This window comes from Podarcis pityusensis (assembly GCF_964106645.2).
Source record: "Podarcis pityusensis genome assembly, chromosome: 4".
NCBI lineage: Eukaryota > Metazoa > Chordata > Lepidosauria > Squamata > Lacertidae > Podarcis > Podarcis pityusensis.
This window is the reverse complement of record NC_138027.1, coordinates 10,256,695-10,283,474: the sequence shown is the minus strand read 5'-3', so window position 1 is coordinate 10,283,474 and position 26,780 is coordinate 10,256,695. Positions and strand designations below refer to the sequence as shown.

Genomic DNA, 26,780 nt, shown 5'->3' with positions numbered 1-26,780 from the left:
GGCATGAGTGGCGCTGTGGGTTAAACCACAGAGCCTAGGACTTGCCAATCAGAAGGTCGGCGGTTCAAATCCCTGCGACGGGGTGAGCTCCCGTTGCTCGGTCCCTGCGCCTGCCAACCTAGCAGTTCGAAAGCACGTCAAAGTGCAAGTAGATAAATAGGTACCGCTCCGGTGGGAAGGTAAACAGCATTTCCGTGCGCTGCTCTGGTTCGCCAGAAGCGGCTTAGTCATGCTGGCCACATGATCCGGAAGCTGTACGCCGGCTCCCTCGGCCAATAAAGCAAGATGAGCGCCGCAACCCCAGAGTCGTCCGCGACTGGACCTAATGGTCAGGGGTCCCTTTACTTTTACCCCTGAACATTAGGTCCAGTCATGGACGACTCTGGGGTTGTGGTGCTCATCTCGCTTTACTGGCTGAGGGAGCCAGCGTTTGTCTGCAGACAGCTTCTAGGTCATGTGGCCAGCAGGACTAAACCGCTTCTGGTGAACCAGAGCAGCGCACGGAAATGCCGTTTACCTTCCCGCCGGAGCAGTACCTATTTATCTACTTGCACTTTGACGTGCTTTCGAACTGCTAGGTGGGCAGCAGCAGGGACCGAACAATGGGAGCTCACCCCGTCACAGGGATTTGAACCGCCAACCTTTTGATCAGCAAGCCCTAGGCTCTGTGGTTTAGGAGAAATTCACACTAAAATTGCTGGTGAATTTTCAGGAGGACTTTAAAACAATAATAATCGCAAACTGAGGTGGAAATGTTAGGTGCTGAACTTCAGACTGGAAAAACGAGAAGCCAAAATTGACAGGTTCACTCATTGCATATTCTTTGTTGCCTGCAAGCTCAGCGCCTGAGAGCCATTGTTTATTTTTAATAACGTCACACTCTGCCCTTCCAATGAATTTGCAATGCTCAGGATGGCTTGGGGCAATTAAGCACAATGGGTAGTGCCCAGAGTTCTTCCTACTTGGAGGGCAACACTTGAAATGAACAGCTGTTACTATCTTAGGTCCATTAGTTTCAATGGTACTACTCAGAGTAGGGCAAACATTGGATACAATCCAGTAAAATCAAGCAGCAATAGTAACAGCATGTTCCACTTACGGTATTCCTCACCAGGCATTGTGCCTCGTTGCCTCATCCATGCAGTTAAAAATCAGGAAATAAACCCTTCTTCAAAAACCACTGTTCTATAAAACTTGGGGCACAGCCATTTAGCCTTAGTGGCAAGAGATCTGAGAGTAGTCTGAAGCTCAAACGACAAGAGGCAGCTGCTGGTCTTTCAAGACACATCTTACTTTGCAATTGTTCTGCAAAAAGAGCTGTGTTTTGGGAATAAAAGAGGCCCATCATGCAAAAAATAATAATAATCCTGTAGTCGTTTTATACATAGCTCCACCTACTGGTGATGAAGCAGTACGGCACAGAAGCTGCCTTATACCATGATCTTTTGGTTGAAACTTTTGTGTGAACATGTATCTCCTGGCTCTACATGTTCCCACTCAACTGCTTCGATCTGCTGTTGTTGTTTAGTCGTTTAGTCGTGTCCGACTCTTCGTGACCCCATGGACCAGAACACGCCAGGCACTCCTGTCTTCCACTGCCTCCCGCAGTTTGGTCAAACTCATGCTGGTAGCTTTGAGAACACTGTCCAACCATCTCGTCCTCTGCTGTCCCCTTCTCCTTGTGCCCTCCATCTTTCCCAACATCAGGGTCTTTTCCAGGGAGTCTTCTGTTCTCATGAGGTGGGCAGAGTATTGGACCCTCAGCTTCAGGATCTGTCCTTCTAGTGAGCGCCCAGGGCTGATTTCCTTCGGAATGGATCGGTTTGATCTTCTTGCAGACCATGGGACTCTCAAGAGTCTCCTCCAGCACCATAATTCAAAAGCATCAATTCTTCGGCGATCAGCCTTCTTTATGGTCTAGCTCTCACTTCCATATATCAGCCTTCTTTATTCTAGCAGTGTTATGGCTTTCCGTTTCTTTTGGTCCCAGTTGGTTTGTTATCATTATACTTGTTTTGTGTTTCCCTAGAGGAGGAACGCTTATTGCCTTTTCCTTCCCATCAAACCATACTGGAACGTGCTGGGAACGTGATGTGGGAAGGATGAGAGGAAGGGACCCATAAATGGCCCAAAGGACGGTGGGCGACAGCTGGAGAGGCACCAGCCGTGTGAATCAGAAGGTCCCAACATGCTTGAATCACAGCTGGATTCTCGGTGAACCCCAGGGCTTTCCCGGGTTCAAGAGAATTTCACCCCTACATCTGTTTTTCATTAATAATTAAAAGTATGCTTTACTTCTGATGGAACTTAATGGAAGGTCATTAAAAACCCTTTGCATCCAGCCATTTGGGACCTTTCAACAGCATGGGTTGCATCCAGGAATGGCACCGCATGAGAGGAATAGATGTCTGCTTCAGCAGTGGAGCTTCCCCAATTTCACCACCACTGACACACCTCAAAACTCCTCTCCAGAGGGTTGGAGGACCTGCTAGAGCATTTGGAATTTTCAGGGGATCAGAGAGAAAGGGGAAGTTCCATTGTGCAGCAATGGGACGCGGGTGGTGCTGTGGTCTAAACCACTGAGCCTCTTGGGCTTGCCGATCAGAAGGTCGGCGGTTCGAATCCCCGCAACGGGGCGAGCTCCCATTGCTCTGTCCCAGCTCCTGCCAACCGAGCAGTTCAAAAGAACGCCAGTGCAAGTAGATAAATAGGTACCACTGCGGCGGGAACGTAAACGGCATTTCCGTGCAGTCTGGCTTCCGTCACAGTGTCCCATTGTGCCAGAAGCGGCCTGAAAGGCGAGATGAGCACCGCGCCCCATAGTTGCCTTTGACTGGACTTAACTGCCTAGGGGTCCTTTACCTTTAAATTCTTAAATTTAAATCCCAGCTGTTGGGTTGACTGAATGAGCTTCCCTTGCACTTTCTCTTAAAAAAATAATAATTAAAAATTATGTGTGTTTATTAAGATTTGGTGTGAGTGTGTGCACATTAGTGCATTCACATCTGTGAGGGGGGTCCTCCTGGTGGAGGTGGAGCTATTTGATATTTGCAGTGCCGCAACCCAAGGGACGGCTTTCTTGGTGGTGGCCCCCTCAGTTATAGAACTTCATCCTTTCTGAGATGCAGCTGGCGCCAGTTCCTAAGAGTTTTAGGTGCCACCCAAACACTTAGGCGTTTGCTGGGCATAGTGCCTGTTTGCAATTACCCTTTCGATTTTCTGCTTGCTGCAAGTCACATGCTCCATTTATTTGCAATATTTTATTGTCTCTCTGCTATTTTAATAGCTTATGTAACCAGCTCTGGGATTGTCGTTGCAATGAACTGTGAGTAATTGTATCCCATAGTACTCATCTTCATTGTTGCCAAGGCTGCAAATTTCCTTTCTCAACACTTGTGTGACCCAAGACAATTATTCACCATTTTACAGGCCACTATGTGAAGCTCAGAGCCGTACGTAAGATCACATCACACAGACCAGTTACTGCTACGATCCCACAGTTGGGGTCTGAGAGGTTAGCGTCTCTACACTGTAAACCCATTTAAGTTTTATACCAGCCTGTTACAACATTTCTCCAAGAATCGTAAAAATTATAATTTGTTGAGGTACTGAGACTTCTCTGACAAATCCCCACCTATCCCTAAATTAGATTGCATTTTCCAAATGTTAATGGAGTTGGAGAGGTGCTTCACAAAGCAGCTTGCTAAACTGCTATGTGAAGCCCCCCTGCCATGTTACACCTCACTGCAGACGTCTTTAACGGGGAGGAAGGTGACTTCCCTCCCTCTGTTAAACAGCTCACCCGGCCGGCTGTTCAGCATGCTGCAGAACGTGATGACACGTTACATTTCTATTTCTATAGGAAGATATTTGTTGTTGTTTAGTCGTGTCCGACTCTTCGTGACCCCACGGACCAGAGCACGCCAGGCATTCCTGTCTTCCACTGCCTCCCACAGTTTGGTCAAATTCATGCTGGTAGCTTCGAGAACACTGTCCAACCATCTGGTCCTCTGTCATCCCCTTCTCCTTGTGCCCTCCATCTTTCCCAACATCAGGGTCTTTCCCAGGGAGTCTTCTCTTCTCATGAGGCGGCCAAAGTATTGGAGGCTCAGCTTCAGGATCTGTCCTTCCAGTGAGCACTCAGGGCTGATTTCCTTCAGAATGGATTGGTTGGATCTTCTTGCAGTCCATGGGACTCTCAAGAGTCTCCTCCAGCACCATAATTCAAAAGCATCCATTCTTCGGCGCTCAGCCTTCTTTATGGTCCAGCTCTCACTTCCATACATCACTACTGGGAAAACCATAGCTTTAACTATACGGACCTTTGTCGGCAAGGTGATGTCTCTGCTTTTTAAGATGCTGTCTAGGTTTGTCATTGCTTTCCTCCCCAGAAGCAGGCGTCTTTTAATTTTGTGACTGCTGTCACCATAGGCAGTGCCCAATGTGAATCTCTACCTCACGGCTTCTCTCCCACTTTTCGTTTTAGAAGTGCTAGTTTCTCTCAAGCCACAAGATCCTCGTTCTTCATGAGAAGCGACCCATCTGTCCAGAAGCTGTCTCAGGGGAACGGGCACTGTGTCAACGGGGTGGGCGGGCAAGTCCATGGCTTCTACAGCTTGCCCAAGCCAAGCCGGCACAACTCGGAGCTCAGGGACAGTGCCTACGACCTTCCGAGGAGTTTCGGGTGCTACACGCACACCAAATCCAGCCTCACGGGTTCCGAAACGGATAGCGAGGAGGTGTACACCTTCAAAACCCCCAACAACACCCTTTGCAAGGACTTTGGGGAGCTGTCCACTGACTCGTACGACGTCCCTGGCACTCCTTTATCGATTTATCAGATTCCAAGGACATTCACGCTGGACAAGAACCACAACACCCTGGGGGTGGCCTCCAACGAAACGCCCGCCACTCCCCCACCAAGGCCACCTAAACCAGGGCAGGCAGAGACACGATGGGGCAGCCCTCAGCAACGCCTGCTGGACAGCGAAGGCCTAGGCGTGGGCTCCGTTGCTGCTACCATTCCCAGAAGGAATACGCTGCCTGCCATGGAGAACTGCCGGCTGCATCGAGGTGAGTATCAGGGCTCTTTGCACTGGATGACTATACAGTGGTACCTCGGGTTACATACGCTTTAGGTTACATACGCTTCAGGTTACAGACTCCGCTAACCCAGAAATATTACCTTGGGTTAAGAACTTTGCTTCAGGATGAGAACAGAAATCGCGTGGCGGCAGCAGGAGGCCCCATTAGCTAAAGTGGTGCTTCAGGTTAAGAACAGTTTCAGGTTAAGAACGGACCTCCGGAACGAATTAAGTACCGTATTTTTTGCTCTATAAGACGCACCAGACCATAAGACGCACCTAGTTTTTGGAGGAGGAAAACAAAAAAAAAATATTCTGAATCCCAGAAGCCAGAACAGCAAGAGGGATCGCTGTGCAGCGAAAGCAGCGATCCCTCTTGCTGTTCTGGCTTCTGGGATAGCTGTGCAGCCTGCATTCGCCCCATAAGACGCACATACATTACCTCTTACTTTTTAGGAGGGAAAAAGTGAGTCTTATAGAGCAAAAAATACGGTACTTAACCCGAGGAACCACTGTAGGTGGCTATGCTGCTATGACTGCCAGTAGTTCTCCAATTCTTTGGGCAGGAGCTGGGGTGCCTGGGCTGTTAGGGGAGGAGCAGTACCTCTGATGGGGACAGGTCATGCTCCTTCAGGGGTAGCTTGTCCACCTTTGGTCCCCACCTTGCAATCAGCTCCTAGAAGCTGCCAGCATGGGACAGCGGCCATACCCACTGACCGGCTAAAACAGCTGAGGGCAACCAGTGAGTATCCAACCCTCAGTGAGTGTCAGGGGCTGGACTGAGGAAGAATGGTGGGAGCCCCCCCCCTCTCCTGAACCTTCCCAAGGGCAGGAGGACAGTATTGATTTAGAACAGTGGTTTGCAGAGGGGCATGGTTCAGAAGGCAGAAGCTGGGAAATACTGGGTGAGGAACAGCTAGAAGAGGAAACACTAGGAGACAGCTGGCAGATTCAGTGTCCTTGGACAGCATTCCTGACCCGCCCCCCTTCGCCTAAGACTAGGCAGGCTTGGAAAGTGATAGAACAGAGGGCGCAGGGGCAACCAGCTCAGATTACCCAACGTGGCATAAATTACTAGGGACAGAGGGTGTGAGCCTTTCCTGGGAACAATGCCATTTCTAGAGAGATATATACATTCCAATAATAATAATAATATTTTTTATTCATTCATACATACATACATACATACATACTCTGCCCATCTGGCTGGGTTTCCCCACCACTCTGGGCGGCTTCCAACCGAATATTAAAAACAATACAGCGTCAGACATTTAAAACTTCCCTAAACAGGGCTGCCTTCAGTTGTCTTTTAAAAGTAAAATAGTTGTTTATTGCCTTGACATCTGCTGGGAGGGCGTTCCACAGGGCAGGCGCCACTACCGAGAAGGCCCTCTGCCTGGTTCCCTGTAACCTCACTTCTCGCAGTGAGGGAACCGCCAGAAGGCCCTGGTGCTGGACCTCAGCGTCCGGGCAGAATGATGGGGGTGGAGACGCTCCTTCAGGTATACTGGGCCGAGGCCGTTTAGGGCTTGAAAGGTCAGCACCAACACTTCGAATTGTGCTCGGAAACGTACTGGGAGCCAGTGTCTCTCGCTGTGATAATTAAAGAAACTAACTGGTAAGAACGCTCCTTTTGTTTGATTTGCTTATTCACTACCACAGAGGGAGGGATCCGGTTCCCTGAACCCTGACAGTGAGTTGGGGACTTTACCTGCATGCAAAGACAGCTCTGGCAGATGAGACCAAAAGTGGGTCCAACGGCCAAGAAGGTGATTTCTTGCATATGCTATAAAGGGAAGTGAGGGGCATTTGGGTCTCATCCACTTGGGATGGTAGCCCATCTAGGAGAGGGAAAACTGTGGTCCTAAAGCTCCACTGCTTTGTGAGACATCTTCAGGAGAAGAAAAGGTTAAGGAGTCAACTCTCCACAAATACAAAGTGGAGTCTCTAAGATGATTGGATGGTACCTTGTACGCCTCCTTCCAGCAACTCCTGCAGCCATGCTGGTGTCAGACATCTTGCTCAGCTTTCCTTTGGACCATCTCATCAAGGCTGGGAGCGGGATCTTGTCTTCTGGGCAGCCCAAGACCTCCATACAAGTTGCCCAGGCTTGCGCCCCAGAGAGGTCACTTGAGTTTCCCTTCACCCCTGGAGGTGCACTCCATTATCTCTAGAGACAGACGGATGCCAACAATACATGGAGACGACACTCTTCCATCTCCGTCGCTCAGAAATAGAATTCCTGTTCCAGAAGGACCTTGATGTAAAAAAAACAGAGGCGGGACAAATTTCCCCCCAGTTCTGGGGCCTGTCCGGCTCTACTGTTAGACAGCGTGGTGCAATAAGTGGTGGTAGCATGTTGAAGGAAAGAGCTCTATCTGTTGTGTGACCTGCATTAGTCAGTTGCCCCCGAGGGTGTAGATAATGTACAACTTCATCCAACGCTCATGAAATCTGCACTGTAGGAATTTTGGCTTTTGTTTGTTCTCCGTCTAAAAGGAATTTGGAGAACCCACTCAGCTGATCCTCTTAATAAACTTTGTTTACTGTTTGTTAACTGCGATTTCAATGTCACTGATTTCAGCTTCGTCTTGTGAAACCTATGAATATCCTCAGCACGGCAGCAGCAGTGCAGTTCAGTCGACAGAGTCTGTGAACGCTGGATTCAACTCATATCTGGTAAGCTATGGGTGCTCAGTTAGCTGGAGTCCTAAGGACTAGCAACTTGAGGTTTTCTATACATACATATATACCCTGAGATCATCTTCTGAGGCCCTCCTTCATGTACCCCCTCCTCAAGAGGTTCGGAGGGTGGCAACAGGAGAACGGGGCCTTTTCTGCAGTGGCTCCCCATCTGGAATGCTCTCCCCAGGGAAGTTCAACTGGCACCTTCATTATACACCTTTAGGCGCCAGGCAAAAATGTTCCTTTTTAACCAGGCCTTTGGTTGTTCCGATTTACATCCTATGCCCTTTTAAAATGTGGTGTTTTTTGGTGGGAGGGGCTATTGGGTTGTTGTTTTTATTTTTATTTTTGTGGTTTTATGTCTTGATTTTTTTGCACCACCTTGAGACTCCCAGGTATAGGGCGGTATGTAAATTCAATATATAAATAATATAAAATCTGTGCTTCTCAGAAAGCTACCTTGCAAAAAATTCCAAAGACCTAGTCCATGGGTAGGCAAACTAAAGCCCAGAGGCCAGTTCCGGCCCAGGTAAAGGTAAAGGTACCCCTGCCCGTACGGGCCAGTCGTGTCCGACTCTAGGGTTGTGCGCCCATCTCACTTAAGAGGCCGGGGGCCAGCGCTGTCCGGAGACACTTCCGGGTCACGTGGCCAGCGTGACGAAGCTGCTCTGGCGAGCCGGCACCAGCGCAGCACACGGAAACGCCGTTTACCTTCCCACTATAAAGCGGTACCTATTTATCTACTTGCACTTAAGGGTGCTTTTGAACTGCTAGGTGGGCAGGAGCTGGGACCGCAGACGGGAGCTCACCCCGCTGCGGGGATTCGAACCGCCGACCATGCGATCGGCAAGCCCTAGGCGCTGAGGATTTACCCACAGCGCCACCCTTAACCCGCGTTCCGGCCCAGTCGCCTTCTAAATCCGGCCCACAGACAGTCCGGGAATCAGCGTGTTTTTACATGAGTAGAATGTGTCCTTTTATTTAAAATGCATCTCTGGGTTATTTGTGGAGAATAGGAATTCGTTCATTTCCCCCACCTTCAAAATATAGTCCGCCCCCCCCCACAAAGTCTGAGGGACAGTGCTGAAAAAGTTTGCTGACCCCTGACCTAGAACCTGAGTCTTCCCCCTTTGCCGCCTTTCCTCACCGACTTGCCTCCCATTCATGTGTCACCACTTTCTCCCTTCCCCAGCAAAACAAGGCGACGGTGGCTCGCTCTCACAGCGCGGACTCGGAAGACAACTATGTCCCCATGAACCCAGGCTCTTCGGTCCTGATCAGCACAGAGAGGTCAAACGACAACTCCCAGCACCTCTACATCCCCATGAGCCCTGGGCCTCACCACCTGGACGTGATGGGCATGTCCTCCTCTACCTTCCCGGTCCACAAAGGTAGCAGCAGTTCTCAGCTGCACAGGAGGATGAGCGAAATCCAGCCCCCGCCCGTCAACCGCAATCTCAAGCCAGACCGCAAAGGTAAGCTCCACTCCCCTCCAAACCGCCCTTGGCAGACAAGATGAAATTATACAATTGAATATAAATATGGACGGGAAACGGCTATGTATTGTGAGTACTTATCTACTTTTAAAAATTTTCATCTATGATCTTTTTATTTTACTTCTTTATTTTTCTTTGTTCTTTTTTCTGATATCTTAACTTTCATTTCACTGCTTTATTGTGAATAGCATTTTATAGAGGTATAAAGGTAAAGGGACCCCTGACCATTAGGTCCAGTCGTGGCCGACTCTGGGGTTGCGGCGCTCATCTTTATTGGCCGAGGGAGCCGGCGTACAGCTTCTGGGTCATGTGGCCAGCATGACTAAGCCGCTTCTGGCGAACCAGAGCAGTGCACGGAAACGCCGTTTACCTTCCCACTGGAGCGGTACCTATTTATCTACTTGCACTTTGACGTGCTTTCGAACTGCTAGGTTGGCAGGAGCAGGGACCGAGCAACGGGAGCTCACCCCATCGCGGGGATTCAAACCACCGCCTTTCTGATCGGCAAGCCCCAGGCTCTGTGGTTTAACCCACAGCGCCACCCGCGTCCCTTTTTATAGAGGTATAAATAACTGTAATTATGAAAAGAGACAAAATATTCTCTAATTTTTTTCCCTTGGTTATATGTATTTTCTTTTTCTTTTGTATTTTTCTTTGTTGTAAATAGGTATGTTTTCTAATTTGTACTTAATAAAAATTCAAAAAGAAAAGAAAAGAAAACCGCCCTTGGCCACCCTTGCCTCCAAGGAGCTCAAGATAGTTTACATGTGTTTTCCCTCCCCATTTTTCCCCCTTCGCAACAACCCTGTGAGGTAGGTGTAGGTACCCTAGCTTATCCCTCATTTCAGGGGACTGGGTGTTATTTTGGGAGGTTTTTTGCATTCATTTAGTTCAGGGAAGGAAAGGCACCGCTTTCCTGCCCTTTTCTTCTGCGGGCGATTCAATATTTTTGCAATGCGTGTGGCAACTGTTGTGGCTTGAAGCTGCGTTTAGAGGCTAATATCCGCACCTCAGGAGGCTGCCAGTCTCTGCCATAAGAACCTAAGAAGAACCTTCTAGATCAGGCCAACAGCTAGTCCAGCATTCTGTTCTCACAGTGGCTGACCAGACGCCTGCCAGATTCCTGTTTTTTCGATCAGTCCTGTCAGATGCAGGTGGTGGTTGCTCGTGAGTAACCAGGCAAGACTCCGACCTGTCTTTTACAGGTTTTATTGGTGCAAACTACTGTATTTTTCGCTCTATAGGACGCACCGGACCATAGGAGGGGGAGAACAGGGGGGTTCTTGTTCTCCCCCTCTAAAACAAGGTGTGTTCAAGGTGCATTCACCCAAAGCCTCCGGAGCGCAGCGGGAGTTCCTGCTGCGCTCTGGAGGCTTCAGGTAGCTACCTTGGAAGCCTGGAGAGTGAGAGGGGTCGGTGCGCACTGACCCCTCTCGCTCTCCGGGCTTCAGTGAAGGCAACCCGAAGCCTCTGAAGCGTGGCAGGAGTTCCCGCTGGGCTCCGGAGGCTTCAGGTTCCTTTCAACCTGCTCTTTGGGGCTGGCGGGGGGAAGCGCTGCTTTCCCCCACCGCTGCCGCCCGAACTTCTGGGGCTGGCAGTAGGGGGAAGCGCTGCTTTCCTCCACCGCCAGCCTCAAAGATCCCTGAAGCCTTTGGAGTGCAGCAGGACCTCTCGCTGCGCTCCAAAGGCTTCGGGTTCCTTTCGCAGACCCAAAGCCTTTGGAGCGCAGCGCGAGTTCCCGCTGCACTCCAAAGGCTTGAGGCTTCGGGGACAGCCTTTGTAGCCTCCGCAGGGCAGCGGGGTGAAGGCACCCCGCTGCCGTGCGGAGGCTTTGCGCAGCCATCCGCAAGCTAGAACAGGGAGACGGAGCGCTGCGCAGCTGTTCTGGCTTTGGGCTTAGCCACGCAGCCTGCATTCGCTCTATACGACGCATACACATTTCCCTTTAATTTTTGGAGGGGAAAAAGTGCGTCCTATAGAGTGAAAAATACGGTATTTACAGTGCAGAAACTCAAAGTTCATGTCCGTCTTAGTCACTTGCAGAATCCAGGAGTGGCCCCTTCCGGCTTCTGCCCCAACAGAAGAGCTTTGGTACCCCAAGCCTCCACCTCCCTTCCTTACGTTTCACCCCTCTGCGCAGGCTGAGCAGAAGGGGCGTGCATCCCTCCTGGCCAGCCTGGCTATGTGAGGCGCTGGGGCTCTCAGCAGTATCCTCTCTTTTTTTTTTTTTAAATGATATTTATTAAAGGTTCAAAGAATACAAAAACAAAAAATAAAAATACAAGAAAATACAAAATACAGAAAAAAGAATAAAGTTTTTAAGATATAACAAAAAAAAAAGAAAATTAAAGAAAAACATACAAGATAAAAACAGTTAAAAAAAAAAAACACGTTAACTTTCCATAACATATCTTCCTTACACTTATTTCCCCGGACCTCCTCGTACCTCCCTTTTTTGTATTCCAGTTCAGTTTTGTTTTTTTTTCTAATGATATTTATTAAAGTTTCAAGAAATACAAAAAAAAATACAGAGTACAAAAAAAAAAAAAACGTTTTTAAAATATAACAAAAAAAATAAAGAATAAAAAGGAAACATACAAAATAAAACAGTTAAAAAGACATTGATTTTCCAAACCTATCTTCCCTACACTTATTTCCCCGGACCTCCTCATACCTTCCTTTTTTGTATTCCAGTTCAGTTTGTTAGTTCAACAAATCCTTACCATTAAGCTTTTACCCATTTGTAAACCTTTTTTCGTATCTCTTAAAGCATTACAGCTGGAAACCACTTAGTTTCTATCCAACCTCCTTCTAAGATTCATTAATTTTACAATATTTCTGTAAATAGTCTTTAAATTTCTTCCAGTCTTCTTTCACCGACTCTTCTCCCTGGTCTCGGATTCTGCCAGTCATTTCTGCCAATTCCATGTAGTCAATCACCTTCATCTGCTCTCATCAGTATCCTCAAGCCCCTCCCCCACTTGGCTGGTCCCTCCCCTCTCTCCTTCACTGGAGGTGTGGCTTTCCTCACCGCTGGAGAAGGAGCTGCTCCTCAGGATTTCTGGAGACACTCTGTATCCCAACGGCCCCCCTGCCTCCCTCCCCTGTTCCGATGGCAGTCCCCTGACAAGTCCATTCAATCAAGTGTCCGTTAAACGATTGCTCAGGCCTTACTCAGATCTCTTTCCGCTCCAGCAAAGCCAACACCTCTGGACTTGAGGAACAACACCGTTATCGATGAACTTCCCTTCAAGTCGCCCGTCACCAAATCCTGGTCCAGGCCTGGGTGAGTAAAGGACCCTTTGCTCTCTCTCTTTTTTTTTAAATTTCTCTTTATTAATTTTCATACACACATATGTACAGAAAATAAATTCTTCACGGGGAAAAAAAAAAAAATAAGAACAACATAACTTAATTATAAGAAAACAAAAAAAACAAAGACAAACGTGTAAGTTATTGACTTCCCTCCACCTCAGTTTTGGGTTATGCAATACATTTTTCCCCGCAGTTTATCTTTAAAACTTTTGTATGTCGAAGGGTTATATTAAGCCTACTGTGATCTTTGGATTTTTTAAATCTACTTCAATATAGGTCATGAATTTATTCCATTCTTTAATAAACTTTGTTTCTTTCTGGTCTCTAATTTTTTGTGTTAATTTTGCCAATTCTGAATATTCAAATAATTTACTTTGCCAATCTCTTACTGTTGGGATATTGATTGATTTCCAATTTTGGGCGATTAAAATTATAGCAGCTGTTGTTGCGTACTGGAATAAGGTCTGGTCCTCTTTCTTAATTTCATTGCCAATCATTCCCCAAAGAAAATTTTCAGGTTTTTTAACAAAAGTATATTTAAACATTTTTTTTAGTTCATTATAAATGAGCTCCCAGAAGTTCTTGATTTTTTCACAAGTCCACCACATGTGGTAAAAACTACCTTCCTTGTTTTTACACCTCCAGCACATTTTATCTCCGTTCTTATAGATTTTTCCTAATTTTACAGGGGTGATGTACCATCTGTACATCATTTTTTCCATGTTTTCTCTTAAGGAAACACAAGCAGTGAACTTCATATCTTTATTCCAGAGCTTAATCCAACTATCGTATTCCAAATTCGTATTTCTTTGCTCTCAAAGCGACCAGCCTCCTTAAGTGAAGATCTTGCCCATGAAACAGGGCAAGGGCCCTCCATGGGGTCAACAGAGGGTTGAAGAAGGGCTTATTCACACATCGTTTTCCTCTCTTCTTTCCCCCGGGAAAACTCACAGTTTTAGCACTCAATTGGAACAAACAGCAATTGAGTTCTCCATGGATTGCCGTTGGTTCCGATTTAGCACCAAAGAGCAAGTTTTCCGGGGGAAAGCTGTTGGGGCATGTGCAGAGTCCCCATTCAACATGCCAGCAGATTGTGCAAATGGGGGTGTTATGTACTGAGTTGAATAGGATCCAAAATGCAGCAGTCTGATTGGTCCTAGAGCAATAGGATCCAGAAGGCAGCAGTCCGATTGGTCCACAGGAGCCACCCAATCCAGCTCCAGGTAGAAGTGAATCCGCAACCTGATTGGCCTACAGGAGAATCCCGGAATTAGCCAATAACGTGGGGCCCATTGTGTAAATAATGTATATAAAGCAGACATTCTGGGGGAACTTCCATTCCTCCTCACCACTATGAGCTGAATAAAGAGCATGAAATCCACTCTCGACTCCAAGTATATTTCAGGGGGCGGAAACAGGATGTGTATGGCACCTCGCCTAGCCCAACTCATCTTCTCAACTCTCATTACAGCCAGACCTTCAACTCCAACTTTTCCCAATACTGTCGTCCCATCTCCACCCAGAGCATCACCAGCACAGACTCCGGAGACAGCGAAGAGAATTACGTGGCCATGGTAAGTCCCTGCAGAATCCATCTCTCAGTACAACACGAGTTCTCTCTCCATACTCCGTCTCCCTCTCTTGTCCTTAGCAGTCCCAACCCCAGCTCACATTTTAGCAGAGGGTGAGCAGCAATAGAACCCCTGGTGGATGCCCTCCATCTTTTGTTGTTGTTCTTTAGTCGTTTAGTCGTGTCCGACTCTTCGTGACCCCCTGGACCAGAGCACACCAGGCACTTCTGTCTTCCACTGCCTCCCGCAGTTTGGTCAAACTCATGCTGGTAGCTTCGAGAACACTGTCCAGCCATCTCATCCTCTGTCGTCCCCTTCTCCTTGCGCCCTCCATCTTTCCCAACACCAGGGTCTTTTCCAGGGAGTCTTCTCTTCTCATGAGGTGGCCAAAGTATTGGAGCCTCAGCTTCAGGATCTGTCCTTCCAGTGAGCACTCAGGGCTGATTTCCTTCAGAATGGAGAGGTTTGATCTTCTTGCAGTCCACGGGACTCTCAAGAGCTCCTCCAGCACCATAATTCAAAAGCATCAATTATTTGGCGATCAGCCTTCTTTAGGGTCCAGCTCTCACTTCCATACATCACTACTGGGAAAACCATGAGCAGAAGTCCAAGAACAGACCTTGGCCTCTGATTGTGGTTTCTTTTTCACTTGTTCCTTCTTTATTTGTCTTTTCCAGCAAAACCCTGTCTCTGCCTCGCCCATCCCCAGCGGCACAAGCAGCCCAGCCACGAAAAAGAGCACAGGAAATGTCGATTACCTGGCTCTGGACTTCCAGCCGAGCTCACCTGGCCCTCACAGAAAGGTATAGGCCAAAGACTTTGCATTAATCAGATGGGGTGCAAACAAGGAATGTTCTGTCCCATTCAAGCAGTGCACTTTCTGCTAGCCCTGGTGATTATCTAATATTTATTAGACGGATATACCCCTAAATTGATTTCTGAACTTTGAATTTTATTGTTATTCATGTTTTTATACTGTATTTTATGCTGCTTTTACAATTAAGTGTTTTAAATTTGTTGTTAGCTGCCCTGAGCCTGGTTTTTGAACCAGGAAGGGCGAGGTATAAATAAAAATTTATTATTATTATCATTATTATTATAGCACCCTCTGAACTATACATGGCTTGTGTATAATCATCATCATTATTATTATTATTATCATTATTATTATTATTGCATCATCATCGTTATTTCAATTAGTATACTATGCTATACCCGCAGGTCTCAGGGCGGTTCACAATGTAAAATCACAATATAAAAACACAAAATGCATAATAAAAATAAAATAACAATAGCAACCCAATAATGGCCCCACAGCACATTTTAAAAGGGCATTGGATGTCTGTCAGCCAAAGGCCTGGTTAAAGAGGAATGTGTACAAGAGACACAACTGCTGCTCCACCGCGTTTTGCCTCTTGGCACACCCACCACCTGGTATATGGCCCCCAAAAGGTTTTGTATAAGGGAATGTGGCCCCCAGGCTGAAAAGGATTCCCTTCTCTCTCCACCCCCTGCCACCCACTCTGTTTTGGGGTAGATGTGCAACCACGTTCAACTGTTTTGTGCTTCCTTATGGTGGAGCCAGTGCAGTGTAGTGGTTAAGAGCGGTGGACTCGTAATCTGGTGAACCGGGTTCGCTTCCCTGCTCCTCCACATGCAGCTGCTGGGTGACCATGGGCCAGTCACACTTCTCTGAAGTCTCTCAGCCTCACTCACCTCAGAGTGTTTGTTGTGGGGGAGGAAGGGAAAGGAGAATGTTAGCTGCTATGAGACTCCTTAGGGTAGTGATAAAGCGGGATATCAAATCCAAACTCTTCTTCTTCTTCTTCCTTCTTCCCTGTCACCAGCCCTCCACATCCTCGGTTGCCTCAGACGAGAAGGTCGACTATGTACAAGTCGACAAGGAGAAGACGCAAGCTTTGCAAAGCACCATGCAGGAGTGGACAGACGTCCGGCAGTCTTCGGAGCCCAACAAGGCGGTGAAGTAATAGCCGGCGGAGGTACACCAGGATAAAGAGAGAGAGGAAAAAGAGAGAGCCTTCCAGAAGGGCAAAGACTAAATAGTTCTGCCCATCAAGGCGCTGGGCCCACCGGCCGTCGTTCAGCAAGGACTGCTAGCGCCAGGGTCGACTAAGAAAGCAAAGTTCACTTCAGGGGGGAAAACATGGCTGACAACTGCTTGCCAGTGCTAAAGGATGCCAGAGCTCCTGGTGGATACGTTATCTGCAAAATTCAACATAGCAATACTGGGAATTTTGACGCCCTGCATGCTTTCAGTCATCACCAGACCCGCCTTGTATCCACTGTTTTCTCCTCTTCTTCAAAGTACACCTGCCCCGAGCCAAACTGGTGCCAGTATGGCAGAATGCTGGGCTTCTGCTGGGATCTTTGGGTCTCCCTTTTGCCTCCCTCTTCCGTCTCCTGATCCCTTTACAGAAAAGAAAGTGGCCGGACGTCGGCTCTAATCACGTTTGATTTTTAGGAAAGCCTGTGGAAGCGCTGGTTTTTGTTTACCTTGCAAATTACAGGCATCCTTGTCCTCGGAGCACTTTGGAGAGCTTTCCTTGTGAGGACGGTGGGTGTAAGGAAACAACCACTGCTCGTTGGCATATATCAGTTTCTTGAAAAAGTGTGTTGGTTCCCCTCCGAGATTCCCCTTTGCAAATCTTAATGTCGAATCTTTTCTGAATTCTTGCATATTGTTGAACATTCGCGGAATATTTGATATCTGTATCTGATATCCTGTAATGTTTGAGTTCAGCCTTTGATGTTTGACAAGTGTTTGATAGCTGGTGTGCAGTTGTGCTTAGTAGGTGAGTGAGTTTGATGTCTGGCAGCTCATGAGATGCGTAGTTGAGACCGTCAGACGAGCCCTGTCAGGTTGTGCTAAAGGTCTATCCGACGTTCCGTTTCCAGGAATAGCCACTGTTCATGTCCGATGCTTGCCAATAAATCTAGCACACTCAAAACTCGTTAGAACTTTTCGCGTTTTCAAAACGAAAATTCAGACGTTGGTGAAAGGTTGAATATTTACAAATATTCAGCTGTCATGTGTTGGAAGTTGCCCATTGCCTTGATGCTTAGTCCGGGCGCAAAACACACTAAAAAAAAGAAGCCGTTTCACCAGATGTCAGCAAAATTGCCCTGTTAGGTTTGAACCCTGTCTCACGGTAATCCTCCAGATTCTTAGTCGTGTCTGGATAATGGCAAAGGTGGATGCACCACTGAATAGCAGCTGAACGTGGGTTGAAGCTCTGTGTCATTGTGGCTACGAGTTAAGTGATGCCCTCGACCCATAGTCTCAACATGTTTTACAAGTTGCTCCTTGTCACATGAGAGCCACAATCACTGGCCAGTTGTCCCTCCAGAAGATCGCATTAGCACAGAGGACTAGAAAAAAAAGGAAGCCATCACAGCACTGGGTCTGCCAGATGGGATGTCATGGAAAACCTGTCTTTTTGCAACAGGTTTCTGCCACTTTATGGAGAGAATTCTCCTATCTGCATGCTGTAAGAACTTCAACCTCTTCCCCATCTAATGGCATGAAGTCAAGGACCCTGGAAAATGTCAGGGTGGGGGGGCATTAAGAAGTCCCTGCCTAAAATTGTCCAGGGTGATCAGACAGAGAAAGGAGTAACATCTTGGCCAAGGCTAATTGATTAAAAGGTGTGGTCCGTTTTGTAGGGCCACGAAAACAACCCCACTAACTTGCTTGCTGCACCAGGATGAGCGCAGATTGCTGTAGGAGGAGTAAGGTAAAGGGACCCCTGACCGTTAGGTCCAGTCGTGGCCGACTCTGGGGTTGTGGCGCTCATCTCGCTCTATAGGCCGAGGGAGCCGGCGTACAGCTTCCGGGTCATGTGGCCAGCATGACTAAGCCGCTTCTGGCGAACCAGAGCAGCGCACGGAAACGCCGTTTACCTTCCCGCCGGAGTGGTACCTATTTATCTACTTGCACTTTGAGGTGCTTTCGAACTGCTAGGTTGGCAGGAGGCAGGAGGAGTAGCAGAGTTAATTTGTAAGGACAGCAGGAGGAGAGTTCAGCTTGAGAATGAAGAGGCCAAGCCCCAAATAGAATAATAGGATCGAGTTAGAAGGGACCCTGAGGATTATCTAGTCCAGGCATAGGCAAACTCTGCCCTCCAGATGTTTTGGGATTACAACTCACATCATCCCTAGCTAACAGGACCAGTGGTCAGGGATGATGGGCATTGTAGTCCCAAAACATCTGGAGGGCAGAGTTTGCCTATGCCTGATCTAGTCTAATTCCCTGCAATGCAGGAATACGCCGCTGTCCCATACAGGGATTGAAGTTGCAACCTTGGCATGATCCGCACCATGCTCTGACCAACTGCTCTAGAATAGTAAGATTCTAGTTCTTTAACCCTTCTAGAATATCCATGTGTTTTTTCATGTAGCTGAGAGATTCCTTTTGGATTTAATAATGGACCATCAGCAGACACCCCTCCCTTCCCCGCAAAAAACAACAACCTTAAAAGCATTTCTGGGGCCCCCAGCGTGATGTGGTAAGTGCATGGAGAGCTCCATATATGAAGCTGCCTTATGCTGAGTCCATTATTACTGACTCTGACTGGCAGCATCCCTCCAAAGTCTCAGTTAGTAAGAAGACTCTTTTCCTGTTACCTGAATGAAACCTTATCCATCTAACTGGAAATGCTGGAGATGGAACCATCTGCATACAACTCATTGGCTCTACTAATAAATAATAATAATAATAATAATAATAATATTTTTTTATTTATACCCCGCCCTTCCCAGTTCAGAAAACTGGGCTCAGGGTGGCTAACAACAAATGTAAAACACTTAATTGATGCAACAAAAAGCAGCATAAAATACAGTATAAAACGGGAATAAATTCGGAATTCAAAAATCAATTTAGGAGGGAAATCCACCCAATAAACATTAGATGATCGCTAGGGCTAGCTGGCTAAATTAGTCCTATTTGGGCGAGCGAAGAGACCAGGGGAGAATTAGCTGTGGGATCGCAGAGCGGGTAATCTTCATAAAAAGGAGAGGGGGAAGGGAAGGAAGAGGAATAAAAGATCAGGCTAAGTTCAAATGGAAAGCCAGGAGGAATAGCTTTGTCTTACAGGCCCTGCGGAAGGAAGTTAAATCCTGCAGGGCCCTGGTCTCATGGGACAAAGCATTCCACCAGGTTGGAGCCATAACTACGAAGGCCCTGGCCCTGGTGGAGGATAATCTTGACTTCCTTAGGGCCCGGGACCTCTAAACTATGATTATTCATGGACCTTAAGGTCCTCTGTGGGGCATACCAGGAGAGGCGGTCCTGTAAATACTGCTAAGCTATAGCCTAAAACAGGGTGCTGTGAATGGTGGTCAGGGGTGCCGCAAGCAACACTCGCCTCTGTCCCTCTTTCCTTCCCACCCTCCTTGATGCCCTCTCACGTCTCTACCTCCCAAACAGCTGTCGGTTGCAGCAGCCCTGGCTACAAGCTCCACAGGTAAATGGTGCCTCTGGAAAAAACCTCTTTGGGGCACTGGGGGGCAGCTCAGAGGCCAGGGGTGGCAGCAGCGGCTGCCCAGAGGACTCCCAAGGAGAGGAGAGGAGGCTGAGGGAACCCTCCACGAGGCAGGGTGTTCAAAAAGGGGTGAGAGGCAGCCAGCTCTGCAGGCGGGGGGGGGGGGGGACATAACTGGGCTCCTGAGCCTCACAAGGGGTGCCGCAGAAAGAATGCAGTTGGTCAAGGGAGCTATGGACTCAAAAAGGTTGAAGACCTCTGGCCTAAAGGTACAACCTCCACCCGTACCTGAGCACAGGCAGACTCACGTCCAGCACTGTCCTGTGCTTTTTTACACAGAAGTAAGTCCCACTGTGTTCAATGGAGCTATTTCCCAGGTGTGTATTGGACTGCCGCGTAATGTGGTGCATTGTTATGCCATTATACCGGATAATACAGGGGGGTGGGGATAAAGGATCGCATTTCTTGGAGCTTGCTTCTCGGTGTGGATGAGGATGGGTTGCAGCGGGGTCCGAAGAATGCTATTTGGCGTGATCTCCGCTGCTTCCTTGCATGCCAGGATCCGTCCACCTTATTCTACCTGGCTCTACGCCACCGACGAACGACACCATCCTCGTGCCCTATGAATGCTTGCTCAGAGGTAAGCCCTATTGTGTCCGGTAGCTCTGACTCCCAGAGGAGTGTGTTTAGGATCGCAGCCTCAATTAGCATATCGTCGTGACCTTCCTTTGCACTTTTGTACAGGTTATCGCGGGTAGCCGGCGAAAGCTGTGACATCGCGAATTGTGCACTGACTGTTAAAAACAGCTGTACCTTTGCAAAAGGATTCCTTTCCATGCTTAGCTTTCTTGAAAGCGTATTTCTGTAATTCTAGATGGTAGAGCACTGGTCTGTGGCAAACCCTGCCTTGAGATTCCATGCAACTTGTGAGGATTCAGAACTTGTGCTGAGTCAGACTTCTTTTCCTGAGTCAGCCTAGGTCCGCATTCTCTTTCTGACTTGATCCAGAAAGATGGCTCTGGGAAGCTTGCATACAGTGGACACTGGTTTAGAATGTGATCCGTGCAGGATGCACGTTTGCAACACACGCAGGTTGCGATTCAGCACTTCTGCGCATGCGCAAAGCGCGATTTAGCACTTCTGCGCATGCGCGGCCGCCAAAACCAGGAAGTAACCCATTCCGGTACTTCCGGGTTTTGGTGGTCCGCAACCTGAAGCGTCTGTAACCCGAGGTATGACTGTACAAGGGATTACACAACAGCAATTCTTGCTTGCTTGGTGTTGGCAGGTATACTGCCCCTATACACCGGGGTCCCACTTAATAGCCAACTGCTTACAGTGGTACCTCGGGTTAAGTACTTAATTCGTTCTGGAGGTCCGTACTTAACCTGAAACTGTTCTTAACCTGAAGCACCACTTTAGCTAATGGGGCCTCCCGCTGCTGCTGCGCCGCCGGAGCACAATTTCTGTTCTCATCCTGAAGCAAAGTTCTTAACCTGAAGCACTATTTCTGGGTTAGCAGAGGCTGTAACCTGAAGCGTATGTAACCTGAAGCGTATGCAACCCAAGGTACCACTGTATTTTCTCAGGCCAGGGCTGTTTCCCAGGGTCCCCGCCACCTTTATTTCAGAACATGTGCAAATGAAAACAGCAGCATGGTGAGACTCTGGTTCACAGTGGAAACCCACCTCTGGGACAAAGAGGGGAACTGGTCGTCTCTGGCACAGAAAATAAACCTCTTTTAACAGTGCTGTGGGTGAGGAACTGCTGTATCGCCTCCTTCGTGGTAGTGTCCCAACTCCCCTTCGTGTCCCAACTCTCATCAGCCCCAGTCAGCAAGGTCAGAGATAATAGAATTGTAGAATTGGAAGGTACCCAAGGGCCATCTAGTCTAACCCCCATAATGCAGGGTGATGGGAGTCCAACAGCCACAGGTCCCCTACACTAGAGTCTTTCCCGGGTGTAGGCATGCCTAGCCACTGGGGCACACAGCTGCAACAAGTTGTGCTTTAAAATTCCCCACAATGGCAGGGTGGGTAATTAAAATGATGGGTTGCTGCACATGGGAGGCAGTATTTCAGAAGGATCACGACACCAGTTTGCTAGTAGTGTGCGCACACCCACCCAAAAAAGCTCAGGAGAGTGTGGGCTATCGGTTCTTAACAAGGGGCAATTTTGTGTATCTACAGCAGCCAATTGGAGTGGCCTCGTTCCTTCTCCCCTCCCCACGCAAGCATTCTGATCATCTGCTTGGAGAATTCCACGCTGCTCATCTGGCACCACTGCATCATGGGTTTTGTATTCCAAAAGTACCAACAGGAAGAGGAGCTCTACAAGTCTTCAGTGGTAGCCCCCCCAACTGTACGATATAGCATAGAAATGGGGGACCTGTAGCCATGCAGCTGTTGTTTGAGTAGTACTCCCATCAACCCTGGTTACTGATTATGCTGCCCGGGGCTGATGGGAGTCTGTGCAGTTCAATAGCACAAATCGCAGGTTTCTGATTTGTGAAAGCAGGACATAAGGTTGATGGCATTGGGTATTGCTGCAAAACCAAACAGCCCTGTTAGATGCCTAAAGCAGGGGTCAGCAAGCTTTTTCAGCCGTGAGCTGGTCCACCGTCCCTCAGCCCATATTTTGAAGGGGGGGGGAAATGAACAAATTCTTATGCACCACAAATAACCCAGAGATGCATTTTAGATAAAAGCACACATTCTACTCATGTAAAAACACCAGGCAGGCCCCACAAATAACCCAGAAATGCATTTTAAATAAAAGGAAACATTCTACTCATCTAAAAACACGCTGATTCCTGGACTGTCCGTTGGCCGGATTTAGAAGGCGATTGGGCCTTAGGTTGCCTACCCATGGCCTAAAGCATCCATGTAGCCTGGTAGCATTTGGATAAAGGGCTATTTACAGATGGACTTGGTAGTTCCATGGATAGACATCAGATACGGCTTTTCGGAAACCAGGGTTCAAGAAACCAAGGATCTATATCAGCAGTGGGGAGCCTGGGGCTTTCCAGATGTTAGTGGACTCCAGCTCCCACCAGCCCCAGCTACCATAGCCCAAGCTCAGGATGATGGGAGTTGTAGTCCACAACATCTTGAGAGTCTCAGGTCCCCTGTTGCTGAGTCTACGTAATGGAAACATTTGACTGTTAATGCAAACCTTTTCACCAGGTGCAGAGAACATCTGGCCCTCCAGATGTTGGACTGCAAGAATGGCCAGACATCATGAGGTTGTCGTGAAGCAAAAGCTCGCCACACCCGATATAGGGTAATTTTATAATGTGTCCCCAAAATCAACTCGATGAGGAGTCTTTAAGGGCATTTAATAAAAGGAACGTTGTGCTTTAGTTTGCTATGAATGTCCTAAAATGAATGGCTGTTTTTGGTGAAGGGGGTAAGAAATGTTTTATTTCATAAGAATACTTTTGGGGGGTTTTTTAGGAGGACAAAAAAAATAGTCTCTTTTTAAAAATGTGTACAGCGTGTTCGTCTTGTGGTGTCGCCATTTGAGCTGGCTATTAATTTTTCTAGTCGCTGTGGATTGCTAATCCCTTAAATTATTAATTTATTCTTTGTGAGGGGTTTTTTGTTGTTGTTGTTTATTAAAAAAAACCACTTTTGACACACTTATCCTGTAAAACTGATCTTGCGCTTAACCTAGATAATACTTTTTTTAAAGAAAAGAAACTTATTATTTTTGCTGTTAAATAAATGTGACCTGTGCCTAAAAGCAAAAAACGTGTGTGTCTCTGTTATTAACTAGCACAATTAGGAGAGCAGGCTGTCGAGGGAGTTGCTATTTATAATGCTAATTAAAGTACTCGGCGGTGCATTTTAAGTGTTCAGAAGAGCGCTAAATCCCTTGCAGGCGACCGCAGTGCCTGGAGACAGACAGTCAGGTTGAGTATCCATAGCAATGACCACAGGAAGAGTGACCACTGGGAGGAGCGCAGAGAGAATAAACGCTATGGTGAATCTGCAGCAGCGCAACTGGACGCCTTCATCTGCCCCAGCTGCAGCGAAACATGTCCCACCTGTATCGGTCTCTGCAGCCACTGCAGGCGCTGAAACTCTCCAAAGGTTTGACTTCACCCCCAAAGGCGCACTCCTCCATTGTCTCCTGAGACAGATGGATGCCAACAGAGAGACAGATGCTATACTACGCAAGTAGGAATGGACACAGCCACACCATGCACTGAAACTGCTTTTATACCACTTCGACACTCATGGTTTCTTCTAAAGAATCTTGGAAATTAGCTTTCCAAAGGGCCTCCTAACACCTCTCAGCAACCTTGAGAAACTATCATTCCAAAGATTCTTTGGGGGTAAGTCATGACCATTACAACAAGCAGATTGGTGTGGATGCGACCATTCATAATCTGTCCTGGCTCGTGTTTTTAAGTGAAAGGTGGGCAGTAAGTCCTACACCCCCTGGGAAGGTGTGCCAAAGACCAGAGGAAAACACCAGATCTCTCCAAAGGGGGAGAGAAAACAGAGAGAGGGGGATTCAAAGTTAAGAGCTCCTTTCTTGCCCCTACGGAAACTTCCACTGTCCAGCTGCCATTAAGAATTTCAATTTCTGCAGAGCTGGGAAGAAAGAACAAAATTTCCGCTGAGTTCCGGCTCTCATCAAGGCGCAAAATAGAAAGAAAAGGAGGTGATTTTTGCATGTGTATGTATTTGTGTATTCCATTATACAGAAGTTTAAAATATTAGCCCATCGCTAACCCTGGATTTGGACAACCAATGAATTGAGCCCGAGAGCAGCGATTTCCCAGAGCAAAAAAAAAATCTGAGTGACAGCCATGGGTGTGCATTTTTTAAAAACCAGCTAAATAATCAGTTAGCAACCTCTGCCTTCATATACTGCAGAGGCACCACATGAAGTCTTAACATACTGATTTGGAGTGGAGGCGCTAGGAGACAAGTCTTGGCCAGGACTATATTCTCTGACACTGCGGTTCCTAGAATAAGAAATGGGAGAAACTGGCAAAGGAAAGATTCATGTCAAGAGGACCAGCCTTTCTAAACATGATTCTTCCCTAGGTGGCTGTCTAGGTCAATGAGGAGAGAGTGCTTCTTCTGTGATGGCAGCCAGGGAGCATGACTCACCTGAGCTCTGTGATAGAGCGCAGGTAAGACCTCCTACCTAACGTACCACAGGCTGAGGTTGGATACTTGAGAAGGGGGGTAGCACATCCAGGAGCTTCAAGATCTAGTATGAGAGAGGGCATGTGCACCATTTTAATCTTCAACCTAGCAGCACACGGCTACACCCAAGGCCAGTGCTGATCAACAACGGTGTTGCCCTGTGGCCTGAATTATTCTAAGCCGCCATATTGTTCTATCCCTCCCCCAAAGCTCCTACTTCTCTTTCAGTTCCACTCAAAATATCCATGGCCAACGAAGACTCGAAACAGGACAGGGGTTCAGAACCTGCTCTGAAAAGGTATCACAGGGCAGCAGAAATGCCTACGAGTCCGGTTTGCTGCACTGTCCTCCCTGAAAAGACGCCCCCCTCGAGGGGTTTCGCAAAAGGATTCCCCACCTTTTCGCAAGGGGAGAAGGTGTAGGTGGGGCACCTCAGGACACTTCGAATTCAGTCTTCCTGACGGTCCTAGGAAGTGTAGTTCCATGAGGGAGCGGAGAATTCCCTCCTCAGCACCCATCAGAGAACTACATTTCCCAGAATTCCATGGAGCGGTAGGGCCAGGCCGTTCAAACGGTTGTGGTGCTCTGTCTCGGCCACGGTGGGCCTAGCTCTCCTGTTGCTAAGAAGATTAAAAAGGCCAAAGGATCGTTGAGCACAGTGGAGCCTTGCTTGGTGGGGACAGTGTCGGCCATTTTGTGTCAGGTCAACGATGGCTAAAAGACGAGTCCATGGAAAGAGCTTGACCCTCCACCAGGGTCGTGCCCACAACCCCCCGAAGAGCTATCGTCATCGTCCCCATCAAAGTCTTTCCACCACAGGGGGGACTTGGGCAAGGCCGAGATGTAGGCACTTCTGCTTCGGGCTTCCTTTTCTTGCTCCTGTAGCACGGGAAAACAAAACAAAGCTCAGACCTGGTATACACCTCAAATCAGTTAAGGAGATAAACAACAACAAATAACCCCCTCAAGGTCAGCCAACATGGCGCCCTCAAGATGGTGCATCATCCCTTAACATTGGGTCACCATGTTGACTGGGACTGAGGGGAATTGGTTGAGGCCACCAATATCTGGAGGCCAGCAACCTCCTTGACTCTCAGCTAACAAGTGTGGCCCTGTACCAAAACACTGCAGTATGGAGTGATAATAATAATAATAATAATAATAATAACAACAACAACAACAATTTATTATTTATACCTCGCCCATCTGGCTCTGCTTCCCCAGCCACTCTGGGCGGCTTCCAACAAAATATTAAAATACCGTAATACATCAAACATTAAAAGCTTCCCTAAACAGGGCTGCCTTCAGATGTCTTCTAAAAGTCTGGTAGTTGTTCTCTTTGACATCTGGTAGGAGGGCGTTCCACAGGGCAGGTGCCACTACCAAGAAGGCCCTCTGCCTGGTTCCCTGTAACTTGTCTTCTCGCAATGAGGGAACCCGCCAGAAGGCCCTCGGCACTGGACCGCAGTGTCCGGGTAGAACGATGGGTATGGAGACTCTCCTTCAGATATACTGGACCGAGGCCATTTAGGGCTTTAAAGGTCAGCACCAACACTTTGAATTGTGCTCAGAAATGTACTGGGAGCCAATGTAGGTCTTTCAAGACCGGTGTTATGTGGTCTTGGCGGCCGCCCCCAGTCACCAGTCTAGCTGCCGCATTCTGGATTAGTTGTAGTTTCCGGGTCACCGTCAAAGGTAGCCCCACATAGAGCACATTGCAGTAGTCCAAGCAGGAGATAACCAGAGCATGCACCATTCTGGCGAGGCAGTCCGTGGGCAGGTAGGGTCTCATCCTGCGTACCAGATGGAGCTGGTAAACAACTGCCCTGGACACAGAATTGACCTGCACCTCCATGGACAGCTGTGAGTCTAAAATGACTCCCAGGCTGCGCACCTGGTCCTTCAGGGGCACAGTTACCCCATTCAGGACCAGGGAGTCCTCCACACCCGCCTGCCTCCTGTC

At 48.0% G+C, this 26,780-nt stretch overlaps 2 protein-coding genes and 1 long non-coding RNA gene across 6 annotated transcripts in view; 1 reads left to right on the top strand and 2 right to left on the bottom strand.

The window, feature by feature from the left end:
* Positions 1–17,120, top strand: part of GAB2 (GRB2 associated binding protein 2) — a 148,834-nt gene extending 131,714 nt beyond the window's left edge. For both annotated transcript variants that reach the window (XM_081002093.1, XM_081002094.1), the window contains exons 4-10: positions 4,487–5,073; positions 7,669–7,763; positions 8,962–9,244; positions 12,461–12,551; positions 14,052–14,154; positions 14,829–14,954; positions 15,999–17,120. In XM_081002093.1, coding sequence (XP_080858219.1) covers positions 4,487–5,073; positions 7,669–7,763; positions 8,962–9,244; positions 12,461–12,551; positions 14,052–14,154; positions 14,829–14,954; positions 15,999–16,139 — 1,426 coding nt within the window. In that variant the 3' untranslated portion in view covers positions 16,140–17,120. The remainder of the gene's footprint in view (positions 1–4,486; positions 5,074–7,668; positions 7,764–8,961; positions 9,245–12,460; positions 12,552–14,051; positions 14,155–14,828; positions 14,955–15,998) is intronic.
* LOC308475413 overlaps positions 16,779–26,780 on the bottom strand; it is a 171,463-nt gene continuing 161,461 nt past the window's right edge. The window contains exon 2 of the long non-coding RNA XR_013985165.1: positions 16,779–21,810. This is a non-coding gene — a long non-coding RNA (uncharacterized lncRNA). The remainder of the gene's footprint in view (positions 21,811–26,780) is intronic.
* The window catches only part of USP35 (ubiquitin specific peptidase 35), a 44,732-nt gene continuing 42,276 nt past the window's right edge, over positions 24,325–26,780 (bottom strand). For all 3 annotated transcript variants that reach the window (XM_081001837.1, XM_081001836.1, XM_081001838.1), the window contains exon 11: positions 24,325–25,696. In XM_081001837.1, coding sequence (XP_080857963.1) covers positions 25,532–25,696 — 165 coding nt within the window. In that variant the 3' untranslated portion in view covers positions 24,325–25,531. The remainder of the gene's footprint in view (positions 25,697–26,780) is intronic.